This window comes from Aptenodytes patagonicus, chromosome 9 (genome assembly GCF_965638725.1).
Source record: "Aptenodytes patagonicus chromosome 9, bAptPat1.pri.cur, whole genome shotgun sequence".
Classification (NCBI taxonomy): Eukaryota; Metazoa; Chordata; class Aves; order Sphenisciformes; family Spheniscidae; genus Aptenodytes; species Aptenodytes patagonicus.
The window spans coordinates 12,066,730-12,089,162 of NC_134957.1; the positions used below are offsets into that span (position 1 = coordinate 12,066,730).

At 39.7% G+C, this 22,433-nt stretch overlaps 1 protein-coding gene across 2 annotated transcripts; it reads left to right on the plus strand.

The window, feature by feature from the left end:
• Positions 1-831: 831 nt before the first annotated feature.
• CENPI (centromere protein I) lies at positions 832-22,145 on the plus strand. Of its 2 annotated transcripts, XM_076347656.1 has the most exons (21): positions 832-888; positions 1,991-2,317; positions 2,610-2,747; positions 3,719-3,837; positions 4,991-5,098; positions 6,340-6,388; positions 6,733-6,779; positions 7,486-7,575; positions 9,092-9,220; positions 9,480-9,644; positions 9,907-10,027; positions 10,230-10,321; positions 10,650-10,767; positions 10,866-10,930; positions 11,412-11,509; positions 11,932-12,067; positions 13,901-14,025; positions 15,102-15,150; positions 15,307-15,540; positions 17,178-17,219; positions 18,057-19,009. In XM_076347656.1, exons 2-21 carry the CDS (start codon positions 2,119-2,121, stop codon positions 18,186-18,188), a joined length of 2,256 nt encoding a protein of 751 aa, XP_076203771.1. In that variant the 5' UTR covers positions 832-888; positions 1,991-2,118; the 3' UTR covers positions 18,189-19,009. The 2 variants fall into 2 exon arrangements, 1 of the variants encoding a protein (XP_076203771.1); XR_012996121.1 differs by lacking the exons at positions 832-888; positions 1,991-2,317; positions 2,610-2,747; positions 3,719-3,837 and adding an exon at positions 21,898-22,145 and having other exon boundaries at positions 5,036-5,098; positions 18,057-18,596.
• The last annotated feature ends 288 nt before the right edge of the window (positions 22,146-22,433 follow it).

The window sequence follows — 22,433 nt, forward strand, 5'->3', positions numbered from 1 at the left end:
CTACGCATGCGCGCGGAGGGGGTGGGGTGGGGTGGGGTGGAGGGGGGGGTGGGGTGTGCGCGCCCATCGGCCGCCGCGGCCCTGCGTGGCCGGCAGTGCGCATGCGCGGAACGTGGCGCGGAGGTTTGAACTGCGGGGCGGTTGGCGCTGGCGGGAGGTAACTGGGGCGCGGGCTATAGCCATGGCAGCGGGCTCTGCGGCCGGGGGCCTCCCCGGGGCGGCTTCTCCCCCGGGGCGGCTTCTCCCCCGGGGCGGCTTCTCCCCCGGGGCGGCTTCTCCCCCGGGGCGGGGGGCCCTTGCCGCCGCTCTTGGGGCCCCGGAGCCGGCGTGCCTGAGCGCGGCGGTGGGGCTGGGCCGGGAGGGCCTCGGCTCCCTCCGTTCCCTCAGGGCCGCTCCCCTCGTCGGGCTGCCAGAGCATCACAGAGAGCTCTGCGGGGGCGTCCGAGGGGAGCCGCTGTGGAGAGCTGGAGGGAGAGCCGTGTGTGTGCGTCGGCTGGGGAAGAGGGGAAGGGATGTTCGTGGAAGCGTGGAAGTGTTTAGTACCGAAGAGCTGTGCAATGGTGGGCTTGCTGATAGCAAGAACTGGCGTTCCAGCCTGTCTGTTAGTTCTGCTTTAAGGTCTATTGTCGCTCTCTTCCCCACCAAACCCTTCTGGTAGAACTCCCGCAAGACAAAAGGAAAAAAAACAGGTAGAGCAGGTGCTAAGGAATCTGAGAAAGCTGTTGTTGTACTCCAGAGTGTGGTAACCGAGGACTGTTTGCTCGACCTGCTTCCTGAACCACTTACAGTGTGCTCAGGTGATTCACGATGCAACAAGCAAGACTCCAGAGCGTTTGGGGTTTTCTGCAACTCTTACATGTCAGTCCAGCTCACGTCAATCTAACCACGGTATAGTTGCTATCAGGAATTTTCACTGTTTTGAAGCATCTCAGTTATTGTTAGTCACCATCATGCAAAGCATCTTTGTGGGAGTTCTGATGTGCCTGGTGTCATCCTTTAATACTGAAGGGGGTACATTTCACCTGAAGTCAGTAGATTTCATTTGTAAATGTGAATGCCCTGTGTGTGTATATCAGTGTGTGCTTCAGAGGAAGTCTTGCTATAGCTAGCCAGAGATTTGTTCTTGGTATGTGGCATAGGGAAGTTAGTGACAAACAAACCTATAGGAAAATAGGGATGATTCTAACATCTTAAGGAAGTGAGAGCTGAAGAGGGAGTATGAATTGAAAATAATTCTGTTTTATTGTCAGGAAAGCTGGGAAGCAAAATATAGGCTCCAGCAATCCAGGGACATGTGTGCATACTCTACCAAATCCAGGAAATTGTAGCAAAATTTCACATTTTGTGGGTAAAAGGTTGGTCTCTCCAGCATATTGAGGAGAAAATGCCACTTTTCACAGTTGTATTTCACCCAGAGCTAGAGAGTTTTTCAGTGTTGGTAGCTCTTTTGCTTCACTTGGAAGTTTACCAACATTTCATATTTTTTTTCAATCCTAGCTGCTAGGTAGAAAGGCTGCAGAAGAATCTAGTTTTTGTAAAATAGGATAATAAGTGTTGTTATGATCCCTTAAAATCTGTGCATTACCTTGCAGGAAATCATGACCTGTTGACTGATTACATTGGCATACACAATACAAGTAATGAAACTGATAATGCACAGAATAAACTCAGAAGAAAATTATTGATTGTGTTTTGCTAACTTTCTGGTTTTGTTAATTTTTGGATCAAAATACTATATAAAATGTTATCAGATAATTTTTAAATTAAAAGGAGTTTGTGTTAATTTTACTTGTGAATTTTTTCTTCCCTTTTTTAATGAAAGAAAGAATGGAGTTTTGATACACTGTTGTCTGTGCGTCTTCTGAGTATATTGTCCAATCTTTTTGGGGGAGGTGGCTCTGAATGATTTCCTCTGAAGTTACTTTGTTACGTTATGCAGGATCCCTCTAAAATCTGTTTGTCAGGAAAATAAATTTTTCTTTTCTTGCAGGGAACAGGCTCTCTGATGTTCTTCAGCTGTTGGAGGTTGATCTATTTTCTTGCCTCTTGGTAATGAAGGATTGGAACCCACATGACAAATGAGTAAAATTCTCCAGTCTCAGCTGGGAGTCTGAAAAGATGCAGCGAAGGCAGAGTTCTAAGACCCCAAAGCAGCCTCTGCAAATTCATCATAAAAATCAAACTGATCTCTCTGCGTGGCGAAAAGGAGGGAGAATTGACCCTGAAAAAAGTGTCCAGAATCATCAATCTCCTACCAATCAGAAAAGTGACAGCAAGCAAGCCTCCCTTGAGCAAGCTTTGAGCTACTTTGAGAAAGGTAAGAGTAGTTTTAAGGTTAGCCACCTAGGATTGAAACGATAATAACTGATTTAATAATAATAATAATAATAAATTTATCTAATTTTACCTGCTGTTTTCCCTTTTTAATGCCTGAGCTTTGTAATATTTCTTTAATGTCTTAAAAGGCTTTGCCCTTTCTGTTACTATGTAAAGAACCCAACAAAAAGGAATATATTTAGGGACAATTCAGAGAAGTTTAAAATAGTTCATTTTCAGTTTAGAAGTTGTTTCATCCTTCTGTTTGTCATCTGTTTTTTTTTTTCTCCTAGTTCAAGACCATGTTTCACTGAAAAAGAACAATGTTCTGCAGAAACACTTGACTACTGTGGAAAGCATTGCTCTGCAAAGAGGGTTACCCCCTGAAGGATTTGGTGTATTGCTAAATGTGGCACTCAGTGGCAAACTTGGTAAAATATTTATATACTGCTAGCGTGTTGTCTGTGAATGTCTCTTTCCCCTCTAATCAAACCTGCTTGAGATAATGTGTTTATGGTGACTGTATTGTTAAGCACTTTAGCATAAAATTAATCTTTCTGGCATGCTTCAGTGTAATTTCTGAGTTCATGCTAAAAATAATCTCCGTTCTTGCTACAGGGGAGTGGTACCCAGGAAAATATTATGGCTTGTTACAAATATTTTTTGAAAAGCTTATTTCCTTTGTTCGTAATTGCAGGTCTCTGAAAGGCTTAAAGGCAACCATTGTGTCTTTTCCTTGTTGTAACTGTTTGTGTAGGTTTCTTTTCCCCAAGATCAAAATAATTGAACAAATTGCAACAGTTGTATTAGTGAAACTTGCTAAAATTAAAATGTCATCCTAACAATCAATTCAGCAGTGTCAGTGCAGCCCTCATGCTGCTTTCTTAGAAATGGTGGCCACCATTTATACTTCTAAATAATGAAATATTCAATGAAAAAACCTCTAAACTTTCCCCTCTCTCCAGCCCAAGAGGAGCACACAGGATTCTTTTCCCGTTACCCAAGTAGTTTAGTCCTTTTCTTGATTTAAAATTACTAGCTTATCTCCAGACCACTAATCTGCTGATGTTTGGCTGACAGTCATATACTCTTTTGCTGAAGGAATTGGTCGTTTAATATTACCAGAAATTTGTTTTACTTTTGGTTGTCTTGCCAAGAGTCTAAAGGCTATTTCAGTACTAAAGTACTCAATATTCCATTTTCTTTCTTTAAGCTGGAAAGAAATACTTCTCATAATTTTTTGAGGTATAGGTAAGTCCCTACTAGATTCTTGTGCACTGTTACTTTAAGCAATGAAGCTCTGAATAATCTTGTCCAGAGGGAATTTTGACCTAAGCTGCAAAACCATATCAAAGAACCTGGTACATGAGCACCATCTTATTTTAAATTGTTTGTTTTCCAGCTGATACAGTGAATACTCGTTTACTGAAGAGCCTGGTTCCAGCCTCAGTAATACCAGAAACTTCTGTGGTTTCATCTGTATCTTGGCTCTGTGTCAGCAAATGCTCAGGCAACATCCAGGTAACTTAGTAAATGTTTACAGTAGTTATTGCTTCTGCACAGGAATGATCGGGACGGATTATTTTCAGGAAGCAAGAATCCTGAGATTTTAACGTACAAGGTTATTATGTAAGATACTGTCATTTAGAAAGATTGGCAGAGACACCCATTGCTGGAATGGCAGTGGGAACCGAGGAACACTTTATGTGTGAGTGGAAATTTGCACAGTTCCTGCTTGTCTTGTATCTCTGAGTTCCTTAGGAATGGTTTCTCCATCAGCATTTCTGTGAAATACTCTAGCTGTGTGAGGCATTCTTCACCAGCTTCAGCAAGGTATCCCTTAGGTTCTGTGTACCTTGGCCGTCGCAACATAACTTAATGTTAGCAAAACAGTCTTTTTTGTCTTCATGTAGTCCGCTCAAAGGTTTACATCATAGAATCATTTAGGTTGGAAAAGACCCTTAAGATCATCGAGTCCAACCGTAAACCTAACACTGCCAGCTGTGTTTAGTCCACCACTAAACCATGTCCTTAAGCACTATGTCTACAAGTCTTTTAAATACCTCCAGGGATGGTGACTCAACCACTTCCCTGAGTGGCCTGTTCCAGTGCTTGAACCCTTTCAGTGAAGAAATTTTTCCTAATAGCCAATCTAAACCTCCCCTGGTGCAACTTGAGGCCGTTTCCTCTGTCCTATCACTTGTTACTTGGGAGAAGAGACCAACACCCACCTCACTACAACCTCCTTTCAGGTAGCTGTAGAGAGTGATAAGGTCTCCTCTCAGCTTCCTTTTCTCCAGACTGAACAACCCCGGTTCCCTCAGCCACTCCTTATAAGATTTGTTCTCTAGGCCCTTCACCAGCTTCATTGCTGTTTTGGACGTGCTCCAGCACCTCAATGTCTGTCTTGTAGTGAGGGGCCCTCAGATCATATCTGAGGGTTAGCACGTATTCAGAACTGAGCTGCTTTTTTCCATTCTGATACAGCAGTTGGTGCTCTTGGCAGGCTTTCTTCCACAGCTGAATTATCCCTGTACTGTTCATCTCTAGCTATCTGGTTGTCCTTGAGAGTGGCATGTATCCTTAATGATTGTCTCTCTTAAATTGGCTAGTGACTGGTCTGTCTTGCTTTTGCCCATCGCTTAATGTAATACAGCTTTTTTCCTGTCTGCAGCTGCTTTTTTTAAGATGGCTGATCACAGTGTTTGACTTCATTGATCACAAGGAACAACTTCATGCCCTCTATGGTTTCTTCTTTTCCTTCCTGCAAGATGAGAAGATGGTAAGGAGAGCTGAAGAATATATGGAATTGACAAAATAAACCTAAATGTTCATTACTAGTATGCATATTAGTGCTAGAATTAGTCTGGAGTAGCTGTTGGTTAAAGACCATTTTCTGATGGCTGGAATTTATTTTCTTTTTTTTATTTTGCATTCTAAGATTGCTGGGTAATTTAGATTCAGAAACAGGGAAGTACTGTAAGATTATTTTAGTTTCAGTGCTGTGGTCTGGTTGTTTAAACGTGTTTCGAAGAATTGCTATTCTGCATCACAGAGTGACAGTATATTCTGTCTAAATTCCCAAGAGTAACTATGATGCTGCAGTCTCTGGGATTGCCTTTGATGTCAGACATCAGCAGGTGAAGTCTCCTGCTCCTGGGGAGAAACTGACTGGCATACCGTGGGCAAAAAGAAAAAAACCTTTTAGACCAATGTTTATTTAAAAGTGAGAAACTCTAAATGCTGTTCTACTTAATTGATTTGAAATGTAGCTTAAATGAGAACAAGCAATCAGGAGATTTCTGCTATATGGCAACTGTAAAATCCAGGTGCTGGAATATTGAAGTGTTTGGATTCAGTTCATATTAAGACGATCTTGGCAGTCATGTTAGATGTGAAATTGTTAATATTCTTTCAGTTTAGGATATTTTGTGGTTGGGAACTTTAAAAGTCTTAAAGTTCTGAGCTATATTTCTTGCAAAGTTTTTAATGGTTTTAGGTTAACATTAGTTATAATCTTTTCATAAAACTGGGTTTAAGTTCTTACTGTTTAAAATAGCATTTTCAGGCATGATAGGCCAATTGGAAAGTGCAGCAGAGTTGGTGCGAAACTAATTTAAGACACTTACAGCCTCAACTGTAGTTAGAAGATCTAATAAATTATTTTGATTCAAAGGTGCTTTTTGTTTTGAAAATGTAATTGTATTTTCACTGCTGACTTCTGACATATCTAGACCATGTTCCAAAAAACAAGATCCAAGCTCACGGAATAGCTTGATTACTATAGGGACTGCTCATAGTGCAGATAATGTTTATAAGTAAAATTGACATGTGACATGTAAAAGGCATGCTACTTCCTAAGGGAAGTAAGGTATGCTCTGCCTCAATGGGGATGCAGTGATGACTTGAGGCAGTCAACTGAATGAAACAATATTAGCTTGTGAAGCCTGTATGTTGCTTTTACTGTATCCTAGTTAGCAGTCTGCACCAGCAGGATAGTTCATTGCTGCCTTTTCTTTGCAGTGCCCTTATGTCTGCCACCTGCTCTACCTGCTGACCAGGAAAGAAAGTGGTGAGTTTATCCAATTGTATGAGGTGGAATACCATTTTGTTTCTTATTCTGTTTGCTGGCACTGCCTTTTCTTCCAATTAAGCTAATACAATGACTAGCCAATATATTGCTTTTAAGGCAAGGAAGCATGAATGGTAGTTCAGTCTGATTTGTGTAACGTTTTCTGAATTGGAAACCTGTCTATTAGGTTATTTATTACCTGTCTATTGGTTAGCCTAGAAATAACACTGATTGGTTTTGCTTGCTTTGCCATGGCTTTCTATAATAAAAGTGATATTGCATTTTTGCTTAAATGTCTGATACGGTGGGTTTTAAATCCGTTATGTTCTTAATTGTATTTCCAGTCAAGCCTTTTCGGATTAGGAGACTGCTTGACCTCCAAGCAAAAATGGTGAGTTTATTTCAAATCTTGTAGAGTTTGAACTGTGGTTAATAATGCAGTTTGTAAGACTAATGTCCTTAGAGGATGGAGAAGAGTGGCTAGTGTCTCAGAACAAGGTTAGACTTGGAATTGTAGGTTGTAGTCTTTGTAGCATAAGGGCTTGTCTATCTTGCATGTGCACCCCTAATTTTCATTTGTGTTTTGTGAGCACATGCAATGGCATGCACAAAGCTATACATTTTATGGCTAAGTGTGGTAAAATCTTTGAAGCAAGGGTCAGCTTCATTTATCTATTACCATCTTTAATTTTCTATTCATCTTCCTTTTTCAAGTGGTGTCAAAAATGACTGAGAAACATAAGATTGTAGAGGATCTTGCTCCCTTTTTTGTAAGAAAAAACTGTAGCTATAACAGCATGTTTTTGGAGCATTTAGACAGCAGAAGACTGTATTTTTCATAGTTTCAATTGTTAAATTCTTTTTTATTAGTCATGACTACAGCAAGTTCCTCCTTCAATCCCCTTCCTATGGTATTTCATTGACACAGTTTCTGTGCTTCCTTTCGTTTTCGGTTGTTCATCTATGGTTACTTACTGACGTAGCTTTAGAAAGCTTTTAGTAATCACTGTGGGTTTTTTGCTTCGAGAATACAGTATTTAGTTTCTATATTAAAAACATACCCCACATGTTTTTCCTCTTGTTCTTCTATTTGACAGGGAATGCAGTCTCATCTGCAGGCTCTACTATCACTTTACAAACTCTTCTGTCCTGAGCTGGTGACCATAACCCTTCCTGGGAAAATGAAGGTAAGGAATTAGATTTAATCTATTTGGAACCAGTACTTTGGACAGTATTTGTACTGAGCTTTCCATTCAAGCTATAGCATGATTTAGTGGTGAAGATTAATTCTATTTCCTCTTTTCACTGAGTAAAATCAGGTTTAGATGAATCATAGAATCATTAAGGTTGGAAAAGACCTCTAAGATCATCGATGGAGATTCTTTGCCTTGCATTTTGTTTACTCTTCAGCACAATGAGATGATTTGGAATGGAATGGCATCTACCTTTATCCTTATGAGGATTACTTTAATCCTTCTTTTGGTGTTCTTGCTGGTTTTGACTTGCTTTACACAATGTTAAGTTCTTCAGGAAACAAACTGTCTTATTTGTACAAGGCATTGTCTAAACTGATGACTTCCTCAAGTACAAATAGCAATGGAAGTCAGTAAGTAACTTCCCACTTGGAAAGTCTATGTCATAGGCAAGAGACAAAAAGTAGGGAACAATGCGGTAAGCTGATTTGTCAGAGCCTCAGGGTAACAGCAAAAAATATGACTCTGCTTTTAGAGAGGCCTATGTGTATGCTTAGCCCTTTGACCAAGTAGAATATATGTAGCAGAAACTGAATATATAACAGAAAATAGCAGCAGGTGAGACCTAAATTCTGCAACAAATTTTCTTTTGGTACTTCAATGGGATAGATGTAGTTTGGGTTTTTTTAGAAGAGACATTTAATTTTTATGTAGGCAAGTTGTGTTTCTATAAAGAAAATTTTATTTCAATCTGTTTGTGTACTTACATTGCTCTATAAATTTATACTTTGCATTGTGCTGTGCAGTCATCTGTTGGAGAATTTACATTTTTTGATATGCACAGAAGTGAAATAAATAACTAGCAATTAAAACCCAAATACATCTTCAACTGTTTTTATGAACATGGTGTTAACTTGTATAATAAAAGCTTGATTACCAATCTGAATACTTTTGTGATGGTTTGGTGCTTGATTAGGATTTAAAGACTGATTGCAATTAAAGTGACAAAAAATAAGTTTTGTGCAGAAAAGGTGTTGGGTTAATTTTTCCAGTTTTCTTTTTAGCTGTAGTATCTACATTAATTTGAGAATTCGATTACTCATTGAATTGTTCTGTTTGGAGGATATCACTGATGCTGAATTCGGGAAGCTTTCTCAGTAACTTAAGCATACCTTGGTCATGTTTTATTTTAATGTATATTTGAGATTACTCTATGAATTGGTGATTGATCTGAATGAGGATTATAAACCAGAAGTGTTGGAGATCCCTTCTGAAAAAGGGGACATCGTTTCAGAAGGAAATAAAAGCATAACTGTTAACTATAGTCAAAAGGTAATGAAAGTGAGGAATGATGAGAGTTCTGTGGTGTGAAAACCTAGCCTCTTGGTCTGTCAAGCAGAGTTGAGTGTATATACATCACTGTGGTGACGTTTATCAGAATAGAAACTGATCTTTCTGTGGTTTTGTCTTAGTTTGGCTTCTTGCATAGTTGTCTGATTTATGTTTTCAGACTTACTTCAAGAATTCTGAGGGCCCGTGGAAAGCAGCAATCAACACAGTAAGGCGAAGAAACCAGGAAAACTCTCCAGTGTTTCAGCCACTGTTTTTAGGCGCAGCTCAACCTCAGTCACGGAAAAGGGTAGGTTATGGGCCTAAGGTAGACCCTAGAAGGTGCCAAGCAGCTGTTTTCATGATGAATATTGGCAAATAATGGGAGTCAGGCTTTATTTCAGCACTGGGAAGGGTGGAGTAGCTATATAGAAATGCACCATTCCCATTGTAATGAAAGCCTGGATACCTTTTTTGCAAAACAGGGTCTTTGTGGGAACTGGTCACAAGTGCACTTGATTGCATTGGAAACCAAGTCATTGCTATTCATTTGTGTTTCTTTTCTACAGAAATGGAATACCCAGTTGATTATACCTGCAAGCAGTACAAACAAAAATAATTTAGAAGAGGACAGGGAAAAGAACCGTGTTGATTTGTACAGTACGAATGAATCTTTTCCAGTGGAGCAGCTGCAGACCTTTTCTCAGCTCCTACAAAATATCCACCATCTAGAGGTGAGTTTCAGGAAGGTCTTGGTAAGCTCACTGAATGTTTTGAGAGCTCAAACAATATTCCTCTATGCCCTGTTTATATGTGAATAGTGTATAGGCTACCTAGTTCTGACAGAACATCTAGTCCTACCTGAGGGTGATGAATGTGTCCTGGAGATGGTCTTGTTGCCGGTAAAAGGATTGGACAACTCTGATAGAATGAGATTCTCTGGCAATCTGCTGATGTAAATACTGAATAACTCTCTTTTCTTGATTTCTCTTGCAGTTTCCTTCCCAGATGGGTTCAGTGCTAACAAACCCTTTATTGCTTCACTACATGAATTGCACCAAAGATGAATCTATTTACCTGAGGCTCTACTATTGGATGGGCCAGAATCTTCAGGAAGGTAGGAACTTAGTATTACCTTGCATGGTAGGGAGGTAAAGGATGTCTGAGGCTTTTCACCTTTCAATAATGGTACTTTGCTATTCAGATTTATAGTGATAATCACATAGCATTAAAACTACTGGAGGAGAACTGAATTTTGTTTCTGATTGTGCTTATTCTTGCTGTGCTTGTATTAAAATACAGTATTCTCTCCTGTTTAGAATGCACCTGGTGTGTGGCTGATAATAACCAATATGAAGAAGAATTCAAGGACTTCCTGGAAACTGTCTACAAGACAGAGTGTTTCTTGCAGGTAAGTGCCTGTTTTGTGGAAGCCAAGGGTTTAAGTCTTCCCTTGAAAAAAGTACTTTTGGGACTTACCTGTTTTCCTATAGTATCTCTGAGAATTGACAGTGTCTCAAGTAATAAAAATAAATATTCCTATAGCAAGTCAATATTCTGGAGATGACCTTGTTTTCTGCAGGAAAGATAATTTGAGAATGATATTAAGAATAATTTGAATGTCCTGGTGAATTGTATGGCAGGAAGGAGGTGTAAGCCTCTTTCTTCAGGGTGAAGCGAGCATGGTGAGGTGCAGGCATATGATAGGAGTTTTTGAATGTTCATCTTCTGCTTTGTAGGAGGGATTTTCTTCCTGTGAAGAGTTCCTGTATAAGAGCCTTCCTCTCTGGGATGGCTTCTGCTGCCGATCACAAATCCTCAGACTTGTGAGTTGGATCCCCCTCAGCAGCTTCTCTGGTATGTGTTGCAGATCCTTTGGGTGAGGCTGGACAGTGTCTGATCTTGGGGGATAGAATTTGTGCACAGATATCATGCTGCTTTCTCATTTGTTTCAGAAATGAAGTCACATCTCTATGATCCCCTGGCACAGCTCTTTTTCACATCATCCCTTTACTTTAAGGTAATTTAAGTGAGTACAGTGGCTGTTTACTTCTAGTTGATGTTGCTGTCTGCACTTGTGTCAGGTGTAGCAGTCTGAGGGATTGTATAGGGGACTTCTTTTGGGGAAGTCTGTGCCCAAGTGAGGGTAAAATATATACTTACAAATTCTTTGGGAATTTGAGTGCCTTTAAGATATTTTCTTTTTTGACTGGAATTAAACTGGGGCACTGAAAATAAAAAGAACTGATAGTACACAAGACAATGGTTGCTTTGGTTTATTGCAATTTTAACTCAGTATTTGAAACTCGCGTTCTCCAGGAAAAGCTATGCAACACATACATTCAGTTCAAGGGGACATGCAATTATCTCACTGCTCTTTGTGGTCCTGGGAAACTCTTGATTATCTTTCTTTGTATATGTCGATTCTCATGGCATTTTTTGTTTATTATTATTCACTTATGTAAATTGTCATCAACCTGTTTTCTTTTTGCCTCTTGCAGTGCAGTGTTCTTGAGAGCCTGAAAGAGCTGTTACAGAACTGGTTAAATTGGCATGTGATTCATCTGGATTCAGAGTCTGACTCTCAAGTCCATTCTTTGTAAGTTTGTCTGAAATAAATGCAATACAGTGTTCTGTGCATTGTTCACTAGTGTATTTAGATATATATTCTAGCCCTATTACCTAGCATAAAGACCAACTAGAAGGTTAATAATGCTTAATGTTTCTGCTCTATTGTAAGCTACCTTGTCAAACCTGTTCTTTCTCTTTCTTTAAAAGTATTTCTATTGACACTGAAAATTGAAATGTCCAGAAGTCAAAATCCTTGTAACACTGACAGCTGGGTCATGTTTGTAATAATGTCGGTAACAATATGTTACTGGGTATATTGAAGAACAAATGCATGTTGCTGAATGCTTGGTGGGGCAGAAGGATAAACTTCAGTTTCTTTTTTACCACTTTTCCTTTTTATCGTTCACAAAGAGATGTATATACTAATGTTGTGTCATGTCATTGCTGTAGGAATACCACTCTTTCTGGACTAGTGAACGTGGTGGCTGAACTGATCCATTTTGTCGGATGGATCTCTACGGTTGCATTGCGTTTGGAAAACAATCCTACTTTCTTGCTGTACTTCATCCTGGATTTCTATGAGACTGTATGTATCCCATTCATTTTGGCTTTCAAAATCCCAATACTCTAAGGCTGTTTGCATTTTTTTAAGCTAGAGCATGAAAACACCTTCCTCATTATAGTTTACAGAACTTTGTGATTAAATGCAAGAATGTTCCAAGTACTTGGTAGATCTACAGGTGATGGTAGCTGCTGTTGCATCCATAGGCAGAACTAAATATGCTGCTACAAAGTGGTTGCTCTTAAGTCAGAGGTGAACTGTGGAAGGGGAAGTAACAATATGGCATAACATGCTTTTTTAATGCTAATTTATAGAAAAGAATCAGAAACTGAATTCAGAAAGTTCAGTTCAATTTCAAACAACGCATCCTGACTTTTTCCTTAAATGTTCCCTTAAAAAATGAAGTTTTTTCCGCAGTTTGTCCTGTAAAACTAAGCAGCATCAAACAGGCTTAAGCCTATTCTCTAGCTTCCTCATGTCCTCTCTGTAGATGTGCTTACTGCCATGTGAACTCCAGCCATGCTATTGTTGCTCCTACAATTTGGATAAAATTGTGAAGAGTTGAAAAAACATTGATATTTCTAGGATCTACTTGTAACTAAAATGTCCATTAAAAATGCACAAAACTACTGGGCAACAACATTTGCATAAGACAGTGTGTTTAAAATAAGTAAATACTCATTTTATGGGAATATACAGAGAATCACGCACCCTTCGATATACGATTATTGGTGCTCTAGCAGACAACTAGAATTTGAATTTTTTCTTGACGTTTTGCTTATGTATTCAGAACTCTAGAGATTTCTAAAATCATACAGCTGAGATATTAAGTAAAGAGTCTAGATTTCTGAAAGTACTAGTAATTCAGTTACATACACATATCTGCCTATACCTTACATGGTATAGCTGTACTTGAGGGCAAGAGGAAAGGTGAAGGTCTGACAAACAATATTGAGTGAAAAGTCTGTTATGAGATTAGGGGAAGGAGTCCTAAAACAATTGTTGTGCCTAATTTAACAATATGTAAAAAAATCCATCTTCAGGATGGCAGGCTGTCACAGCTTAATTGTTTACAGTCTGAGCTGTAGTAGCTAGATATGCATATTCTTAGACCACTACTCTTTTGAGAATGATGCATACCTTCCTGAAGAGCATACCTTTGGGAATAGTTACTGTGGCTAAGCTATAGAGGACAGTAATGTGGTAAGTTACAGCAATATTGCTTTCAATTATTTATCCATACTTTAAGACTGTTATTATAGCTGAAGATCTTGTTAAATCTGCAGAAATGTTAAAATGTCTTTTTTACTTGAAACTCAATCTTAAATTCTAAACATGAGTCTGATAATAAACCCATGTTTTATGGCCATATCATCTTTTCTTAGAGCAAAGCTTTATCGTATGTTCACACAATTCCAGCAAGGTCAAGTAGAAAGCTTTAATTTCCCAACTGGAAGAAATGTGTGGTCTGTTTGGCTTGCTGGTATCAGCAAACCAGGCTAGGAACAAGGTCAGGTCTACTGCAGTCCCAGCTACGTATGTCGGAATGATCTAAAAGATCAGAAAAAAAAAAGGCTGCTGCTTTTTTACAGGGATCTGGGTAGATTTGACTCAGCAAGTAACCATGTCAAAACATGTGGTATACCTAAATGGTTGAAGCAGAGACTGAGATATGAATGGATGAATATGTCTCATACTGAGAAGGAAACAAATGGAATTGCTTCATCCCGGCCTTCCCTCCTAGGTGAAGTTGATGGAGCTGGCTGGAATGCAGTGTCATGCTCTCTTTTGGTCTTACATGCTTCTGGGTTTGTTAATGGCAGTAATAATGTGCCTGGATTTGCTTAATTCCTGCAGGTGTGTGACATGTATCTGAGGTACAATCTGCCTTTGTTGATAATGCCTCCTGCTGGAGTTTTCTACCCAGCACTTCTCAGCATGGATTCTGTCAGCTTGAATCAGCTCTGCTACATTATGTACAGGTACTACAAATGGTGTGGGCTGTAGGGACTCCTTGTCTTCTCTTTCAATGTTTTGGAAATGAAATTACTTTAGTGTAAAATCTGAAATCTACTTTTTCTTATTATGTAAGGCAAAGGTGAAAGTTCCAGTTGTGCCCAGCTTTCATGATACAGGAATTTATAGCTGTAGTTCCTACTCTCTTTTTTTTCAGTCTGTTATCCAAAATAGCAGGATTCTGACCTCTTTCCTAGTATTATTTCCATATCTTTGATATGTGAAGGAAGGCGTTCCCATATTGTTTTGAGAGAACTTAAGTCAGCCAGCTGGAATCACTAGTGGTTAACTATACAACTTCTTGCTCCTGTGCTTTGACCACTAGACTTACAAATTCTGTAATGTGCTGAGTAGGAAGCACTTCTGCCACCTCCAAACTCTGTGGGAATTTGAGACTGCCTCATGCTGCCTGCAGGTCCAAAGACAGCACTGTTTAGCTCTCTGCAGGATCCACAAACATGGCTGCTGTTCTTGGCCTTGTTAGTTCCAGTGGTTGCATCTAAGAAGAGGAGTAGCCAATTGCTGACAGCTGGCGCTGGGCTCTCCATGTGGCTTTTTCTCTAAGGAGTCTGCTGGGTAATTAACATGACAGGATGGTCTCTGGGAAATTAGAGGAGCTAGTGCCTATTGTAGAGAGCAACTGTCAAGTTGCATTACTTCCAGTGGCTTCTGTTTCTCTGCTTAGTGAATAAAAGTCTCCCTTCTTACAAATACACTGCATTTTGCTGCTAATTTTAAGACTGTATGTAAATTCTTGCGTATTGCCTTTATGAAGGTGACTGTCCCAGGCAAACCGGTCATGTCTTAATCATTTAAGATATTAATATTATCAGGTGTCTCCCTACTCTGCCTGGAAAGGGTGAGTGTATGCCAAGTGATAAAGTCCCTTTGAATTTTTTCATGTTTCTTTTTTTACCAGTAAAGTTTGATCTCTCTCATGGAGGAAATAAGCTTTCTTAATACATTCCTCCAGCTTTTTTCAACACTGGCAGGTAGTAAAAATTTACAGGCACCTAACTTTCTCTTTTGTTTGTTTTTTCAGGTATCGAACCAACTTGGTGGCTGCAAAAGAAAATGAGCTGAGTAAAACGGTATTGTGGACAAAACTGCTATGTGCTAGAATGGACCTTAGCAAGGAGTTGGGTTGAATAGAGGGGAGATGTTCTGATGGCATTCTTTTGAGGACTGGAGGGAGCATACAACTGCTTTGAGAATGCTATTTATTGATTTTGTTTCTTGTCCTTCAGAAAATACTGCAATTCAAGTTCAGTAGCCAGACATACCAAGAGTACAACCAGTACATAATAGCTATGGTGGGTTGTCTGTGGACATCCAGTGCTTTCCAGAAGGATATTCATCCTCAAGGTCTTCGTATGGATGATGAACTGCTGAAGAAAACCACAGTGCAGGAATTCAAAACCAGCTTTAACATTGTCTACCACCCAGCCATGATGGGCTATGCTGTCCTCTTCCTGCAGCAGGTAATGGTGTAGGCCAACATTTGGGCCTTTGGCAACACCAGACATTGTGTCTTGACAGTTTCTCTAGAGAAGTGTCTCTCAGTGTACTGGCTGACTTTTAGAGTCAACTGAGCTTTCAAAAGCTGGTATGGCATTCTGTGTTTGTGTCAGATCAGTGGCACAATTTGCATAGTCTTTGTTTGCATGGTATGAAAGCATGAATGTAAGTTTTAGATGTGAATTTGTGCTTATGATCATTTTTAGGATAGAACTAAAATAGCTACATAATGAAATAAATGACTAATTCAGTAGAAGCTTCCCAATAGTGCATCCTGCCCCACAAAATATGGATCGTGACCTAAACATTTAAACTCCAGAAAGTCAAGAAATACGTAGTTAAATTGTATACAGGTGCGCACGGTAGAACTTTTAGCAGTGCTTTCTGGCTCTTGCAGTAGCTTTTGAGAATGGCTTATTAAAAAAGAAATACAAGTAGCTACTTTCAAGTACATAAGTAGGATAATACAGTGATGTCTTGTATTGTCTGATATGAGTTCTGTTAGTAGTCTTGAATTCCGGGGTGCCATCATGTGTTCAATGCAGCTACTGAATAGTGGAGGGAGCAGCTTGCCAGAGTTGTTATTGTTCCAAGATGTGCATGCTGGTCTGAGAAATCAGGTTTTGTAGGCTATCCAAGGGGTGCACAAAGATGCCATTTTGTTGTGAGGAATGCTGGCGGACTGAAGGCAAGCGTAGGTGTGGCTCCTGGAGTGAAGCAAGGGAAACCTGAGGTTAAAGTTGAAGCAAAGAATGCTGGTTAGGAACACCTTCACAAATTTGCCTTCATTTATATACTCAGTGTCCTGAATCTAGGTAGTTTGTCTATGACTGCTGATTAAACCCAAGTTTTGTCTTTGCCAGAGAAGGCTATTTTATTTTTGTTATATACAACTTCTTTTCCTTGGTCTTTCTGCTGTTGTAGCAGGATTAGTTTTTCGTATCTTTTGTCTAGATCCTTTCTGTTCTGAGGCTTCCTGATTTGTCTTTGTAGCTTTTGTAAGTTTAAAAAAAAAAACAAACAAACCACCAAAAAAACCCCCAACACCTGAAACCTTCTGGTGGAGAATTTTTGCATTCTTCCTACTGCAGAACCAAGAAAGAGATTTTGCTTAGCAGCTATCACAGACATGTCTTAAGACAGGAAAAAATATTTTGCTGCAGTGCCATCTTTTCTTAAACACTTCAGTGCTGAACACCAGAGGGCACTGCTCTGCAGCACACTCAGAGAACACAAGCAATAATCTAAATGTCAGTAGGTTCTCTCCTCTTGCTCTTTCTCATTGTTGGGAATTATCTACCTAATGTTTTGAAGGGATAATAGCTTTTACACTGTAGAGAGACAATGGTTAAAGATACCTATAAATATTCTCTGTTGCTGTCCAGTAATGCTGCAGCACAAGGCAAGAGGGTCTCCACATTACCTTGCCACTTGTGGACACAGTATAATGCTGGACGCCCATTCTGAATCATGATTGAAAATCTCTGAATTTCTTTGCACAACTGCAATTCCTGATTTAGAAGGGGACTAAGCAGAGGCCCAGCAACTCTGGACATACTTTTTGTCTGACTTGATACTGTTTTTATTCCCTCTCCTTAAGGCTTGGCCAGATGATACCACCTTCAACTTCAGTTTAATTAAGGTAAGATTTCTTGTTTTAGTGAAGTGAAAACAAGCAATTTTCAGCAGCTGTGTAGAAGAAGATGAGGTGATAATATTCACCAATTCCACAAATGCTCTATAAAAATTTTGAAAGGGGAAAATTCCAGCCGTAGACTTTGATTCAGTCTCTTAACAGGGCCAAACATGAGGACATCAACATCTGAGAAGTTATGTATCTAGCCATCTGTGGGTAGTGGTCTGAGATTTTTATATATTTCCTCCATGAATCAGTGCAGTATCAGGACAAGGCTGTTTATTGTTCTCTGCAGGCTCCAGAAAGTTATTTTTCGTGTACTTGAAGCAGAATTTCTATTATCAATTAATAGAATCAATTTATTAATATTAAATTTCTGAGATAGGTGTGTAGCTTTGTTATAGCTTTGAACAGGGATCCTCCACTGAGCAAGTACAGTGGCAGTTTGTTTCCTTTCCTGTATTACAGTGTACTTCAAACCTGATCTGGAGGAATCACCATTAGGGATGTATGGAAAGCTTTAATATCCATGTTCATTTGGTTCCTGACATCTTCACTGTTGATCCAATAGACTTTGGTCTTTTTAGAACTGGGATTTATAAACATCTTCAGTATTAAAAAAAGATTGTGATTTGTCATGTTCAAGCTAAGAATCTGTAATACCTAAGTGAAAAGTTTGGGCATTTGGGAACAGGACGTGACCTTGTATACCTGTGGGTATTTACAGACTAGGATGAATGTTGTCAAACTGTGGAAGGTGGTATTTGCAGACCTTTTCAGATTGGCCTAAGAAAGAGACAAAGCTATGTCCTGCACATCTGACTATTCTTTCTGTTTTTATAGGGAAAGAAGTGGAACTGGTATCTGGAATATCTCTATGCGCAAGGTTTAAAGGGCCTCAAGGTCTTTATTGAAAGCAGCATCAATCGTGTTTCCCAGGCCTCTCACAGTAAAGCAGGGAATGTGCAAGTGTGACCCTGAGACTCACTGGAGCCTTTTTATCATCCGGAACAGGAAAGCAGAATATAATGGACTGCGTCACTAATTCTTCCTTCCTCAGAGGAAAGAAACAGAGCAATTACCCTTGTCTGCATTTTTGTACTGACATCTATTTTAGGAAAGTGAGGACATGGAAGGAATGCTTAGGCTGGCTTGGTTCACTAACACTGAACCCCCTCCTGTCCCTGCTGAACTTCTCTGGTCTGAAGCTGCTGAGCTCATATGTTATGTTATCATCCACATTTTTCATCCTTGTTTTTCTCTGTTGGAGTATCTGCTTTGATGGAGAAACAAACATTTTCCATCTCAAAACTGCAATGAGCGGTGCTGCTTCATTTATAAGTAATGTTGATCCCTGACCTGCTTTGCCTTCCTTGACAGTAGGTAATGAGAAACAATTTAATCAGCCTTTCAGGGATACTGTATATTTACTGGATTGGAGCACTATGAGTTTCCCAATTCCCTGTTGTACCGTGTATATACTGGCTTTTAACAGGCTGACCAAACTGGCCTTCCTGAACTTCATTTTACTTATGAAGCTTCCAAAAGAGATTTTTTGCTAACATTGCTTATAATGTTCTTCTAATGCAGCTGGAAAATTTGGTGCTCAGTTGATGATTTGTTGATGATTTATTGATGATTTGAGCATTTGAACAATGTTGCCACCAGCTCACCTTTTTCTATTAATAAGTGCAAATGTAGCTTTCCTTTTTGTGTTTTTAGCTCTGTACGTGTTGTATATTATACATGTACATATATATAATTTATATTCTGTAAAATGTTTCCAACATGCCATTTTGAAGGAACTCTGCTACAAAATGTATCTTCTGTCATTTCATTTTAACAGTGAGTAGAAGTTGGGAGTAGCTGAACTCAGGTCTCCAAAATTTGAGGGAACTTTATTTCACTGCTGTAAAATGAGGTTGTAACCACTTGAAAGATGGGTCAGAGTATACTGAATTTTGCATTGTGAATCTGTACTTTGATCCAGTAAAGGAATCAGTGCTGAGAGTGACTCCAGAGCCACTAAGGATGTGTTTGGTTTCTTCATCCTCTCAAAATCAGACTGGCTCTAGGTTGAGTACCATACTTCTCGGCTCAAATAGATGACCTGGTTAATATGTATATATATTTATATGTGTATATATATTCTCTCCAGAGAATAAGAAAATCTTTCACTGCAGACTTTGAAAGAGAGATTTGCAGAGATCTGCTTAGACTAAAGTATTGCCCTTTCTCATCTGGCTGTGTTATTCCAGCTAGTATAAGTGCTGCTTGCTAATTTCTGTCAAGAGAAACAGATCTTCAAAAATCCTGATTATATTTTCTTGCAGAGGAAACTCCACAAATTACAAATTCCTCCAAGTGTATATGTTTTAAGATGTGGCCCTAACATATAACCAGTTATCTCCTTTAAAGGCTGGTTGTTTTGGACCAGCTCAGCTTGTTGGCTGAGAACTATCCCAACACCGCTGGCTGGCAATCCCTATCACAGTGTTGCCTATTGTTTGTTAGACTCCTTAAATGTTTCAGCTAAGGACCAAAGGAGGAGAGCGCTGTAGCTCCATAGTTGTTTTTATAATTTTTCTATGAAGCTATCTTCAGAAAGGTATTGGAAATGCTAGCACTTATGCTGGAAAGCCTGTACACTGAATCCTTAGCTTTTGTCCTTACACCCTACAATTGTCTTCAGATGTTGACCAGACTTGTACTTCCATATTGCTGCACTGGGATTCTGTATAGGAATAAGGCTGGAGGGATTGACAGCCCTAGGAAAACATGAGGTGAAGACATGGACCCAGTTACAGATCTGTGTATGGCAGGCTCATTCAGTGGGGAAAGGAGCAAATACAGAACATCTCAAAGAAGCATTTAGTTCTAGCCAGGAAGACGGACTTCATGTTACCTGGGTGCTGCTTGGAGTTTTTGTGGCAGGAGCAGAGCTCTGTAGCATTCCTGTCAGACTGGAAGGTGCTGCCAGAGGTTTCATTTCAGTTGTGAAAGGTGCCTAGATTTTTAAGAGTGTGTGATATATGTAAATGTATTTAAAGAGGCTTATAGCAGAATCCTTTAGGATATACTGAATGTTGTATAGTTATTGGTCCCTGAGATCAGTTTTCCCTTGAGGTTGGTGTTTGGTTGAGAAAACACAGAATCATGTTATGGAAGACTGTTGTTGCAGTATCACAGGACTTTTATTATACCCTGTGTTACAAAAGTCTTTAAACAAATTGTGTACAATTTTGTCATTCATGTGCACAGGCTGGATGCTTAAGAGGTGCAGAAATAAAGTAACAGGGCAGATAACTTCCCTTTAATGTCAGCTTTGTTGGTCAAAATGGCTGTTTAAAATCCTTCCCATGCAGCAGTGATGTGCCTAGTATTACTGGGCACTTGAGATGACGTAGCCTCTTTGTACGTCTTGATAGTTCTTGTCTTCTTTTGCATCTGGACATTTTTTCTTCTTTTTTTCTCTAAATATCTGACTTTACTAACATTCAACTTGAATGGAAGAATGGTCCTTTTAGTGAGGAATGTGCTGCTGTACCTCTTCCTTCCCCCCCACCCCAGCCCCTGCTTGCTCTTTACCATCTAATCACTGTGGTAAATTTTGTAGACCATTTTCTATTATAAGCATATGCTCAAAGACTTGGCTGACCACAGCATCTGCTCTGAGGACTAAAATGGAGATAGTCAAGACCCATCCATTTCCTGCTAAGTGACAAATCAGTGATTTAGCTCTAGTGTCCTTTCCTGCCCGTTGTAAGGTGCTTGCCATATGTATGCACTATGAAAGTGTAGCAGAAACAACTGTTTTATGGTACTGTTTGGTAGGAACAATGCAAGATGAAAAGTTCATTTAAGGCTCACATTCATGTTGTCAGTCAGCACCCCAGAATATTTAAGTTTAGGTCAGGCCTGTAACTTCTGAGGGTATTATATTCAATATGTTTCACTAGAAAGAAAGTACATGCTTTCATGTCACTTGAGTCTACTCTCTTGAGTGTGTTTTTTCTTTCTAGAGGATGCTGATTCAGTGTCCAAATTTCTAGTATCAGCTCATCTCAGGGAATGCTGGTTTGTGTCCTGTCTCCCCATGAATAAAAGTTGATGACTTGCTCCAATATCTGTCTGGCCTCCCTTCTCAGGAGGCTTCTACATGCTTTCGGTTTAGGGGATTTGTAATATTACAAGCAGGTCAGGGCAGCGGTCATTCCAGCTCAACCACATTCTGCAGCTTTTCTAGTAGCCTGTTTAGATGCTTCCAGAAAGTGAGGCCTTTCCCTTTAGAAAAATCTCTCAGTGGGTATTAGATGGGATTTCAAAGTACAGGGCCAGAATCCTGTCTGGGGTGAGCTCCAGGCATAGCTCCACTAATTTCTAATGGATCTATATTGAGTTGCACCAGCTGAACATCTGGTCCACAGTTCACAGAACCAAAGCCATTAACCCCTCCCCTGTCAGGCACATTGACCTGAGCATTATGCATCTGAAAATGCAAATGCCTTGGGGTTGGGTTAAGCTGAATTCTTTTTCTGAAGCCATGGTTGCTTTGTGTTTCTGCTAATTATTTTATTTTGTGGGGAGAGACTCATTTGTGCATTTTTATGCATCAGGCTGTGTTGCTGTTTCAGAGAGAGCTTGCTCTGAAAGAGTTAATAATTTCAACCTGTTTTCATTTCAGCTGGAATGAAGAAACTGGTTCCTCTGTGTCCCTGCTTTCTATTCTCTTGTTGGCCTACTTCCCTCTGCTTGCATTTTGCATTCCTAATGCCATGAATAAATCAGGACCCAAGGATTTAGAAGGTGGTACAGCTGTAGCCACTCAGAAAATTTAACCTCTGAGGCTTGTACTGCAGCTCTAACAACTGCCAATATGTGTGCTCCTGAACTCTTCTAATAACATTTAACTGGTACCAAAATAAAATTCACTTTGCCCTTTTTATATAATGGGTTGGGTTTTTTTTTGTGCCTCTACCCAGTGTCTCCTCACTTGGCTCCCTTTGTCTTTAGTTAAAGCTCAGTTATAAGCCCTTTAGGGCAGGGCAATCACCTCCCAGCTCCTGTAACAAAATGGTTTATCACAAATCTTTGCACAGAGGAGAAAAGAACAAGGGAAACTGAGGGATCTGACTTGGCTAAGGATTTATCTTCTCTACAGAATCAGCACAGTGAAACTCCTGTCTGGCTGTGGTCCTAGAACATCTGATAACTTGTCAT

Excerpts from the sequence above, each read along its gene's own strand:
- CENPI (XM_076347656.1), top strand. The coding sequence starts at position 2,119 with ATGCAGCGAAGGCAGAGTTCTAAGACCCCAAAGCAGCCTCTGCAAATT. Across the intron at positions 3,838-4,990 it reads AATGCTCAGGCAACATCCAG|CTGCTTTTTTTAAGATGGCT; the intron begins GTAACTTAGTAA and ends TCCTGTCTGCAG. Across the intron at positions 7,576-9,091 it reads CCCTTCCTGGGAAAATGAAG|ACTTACTTCAAGAATTCTGA; the intron begins GTAAGGAATTAG and ends TTATGTTTTCAG.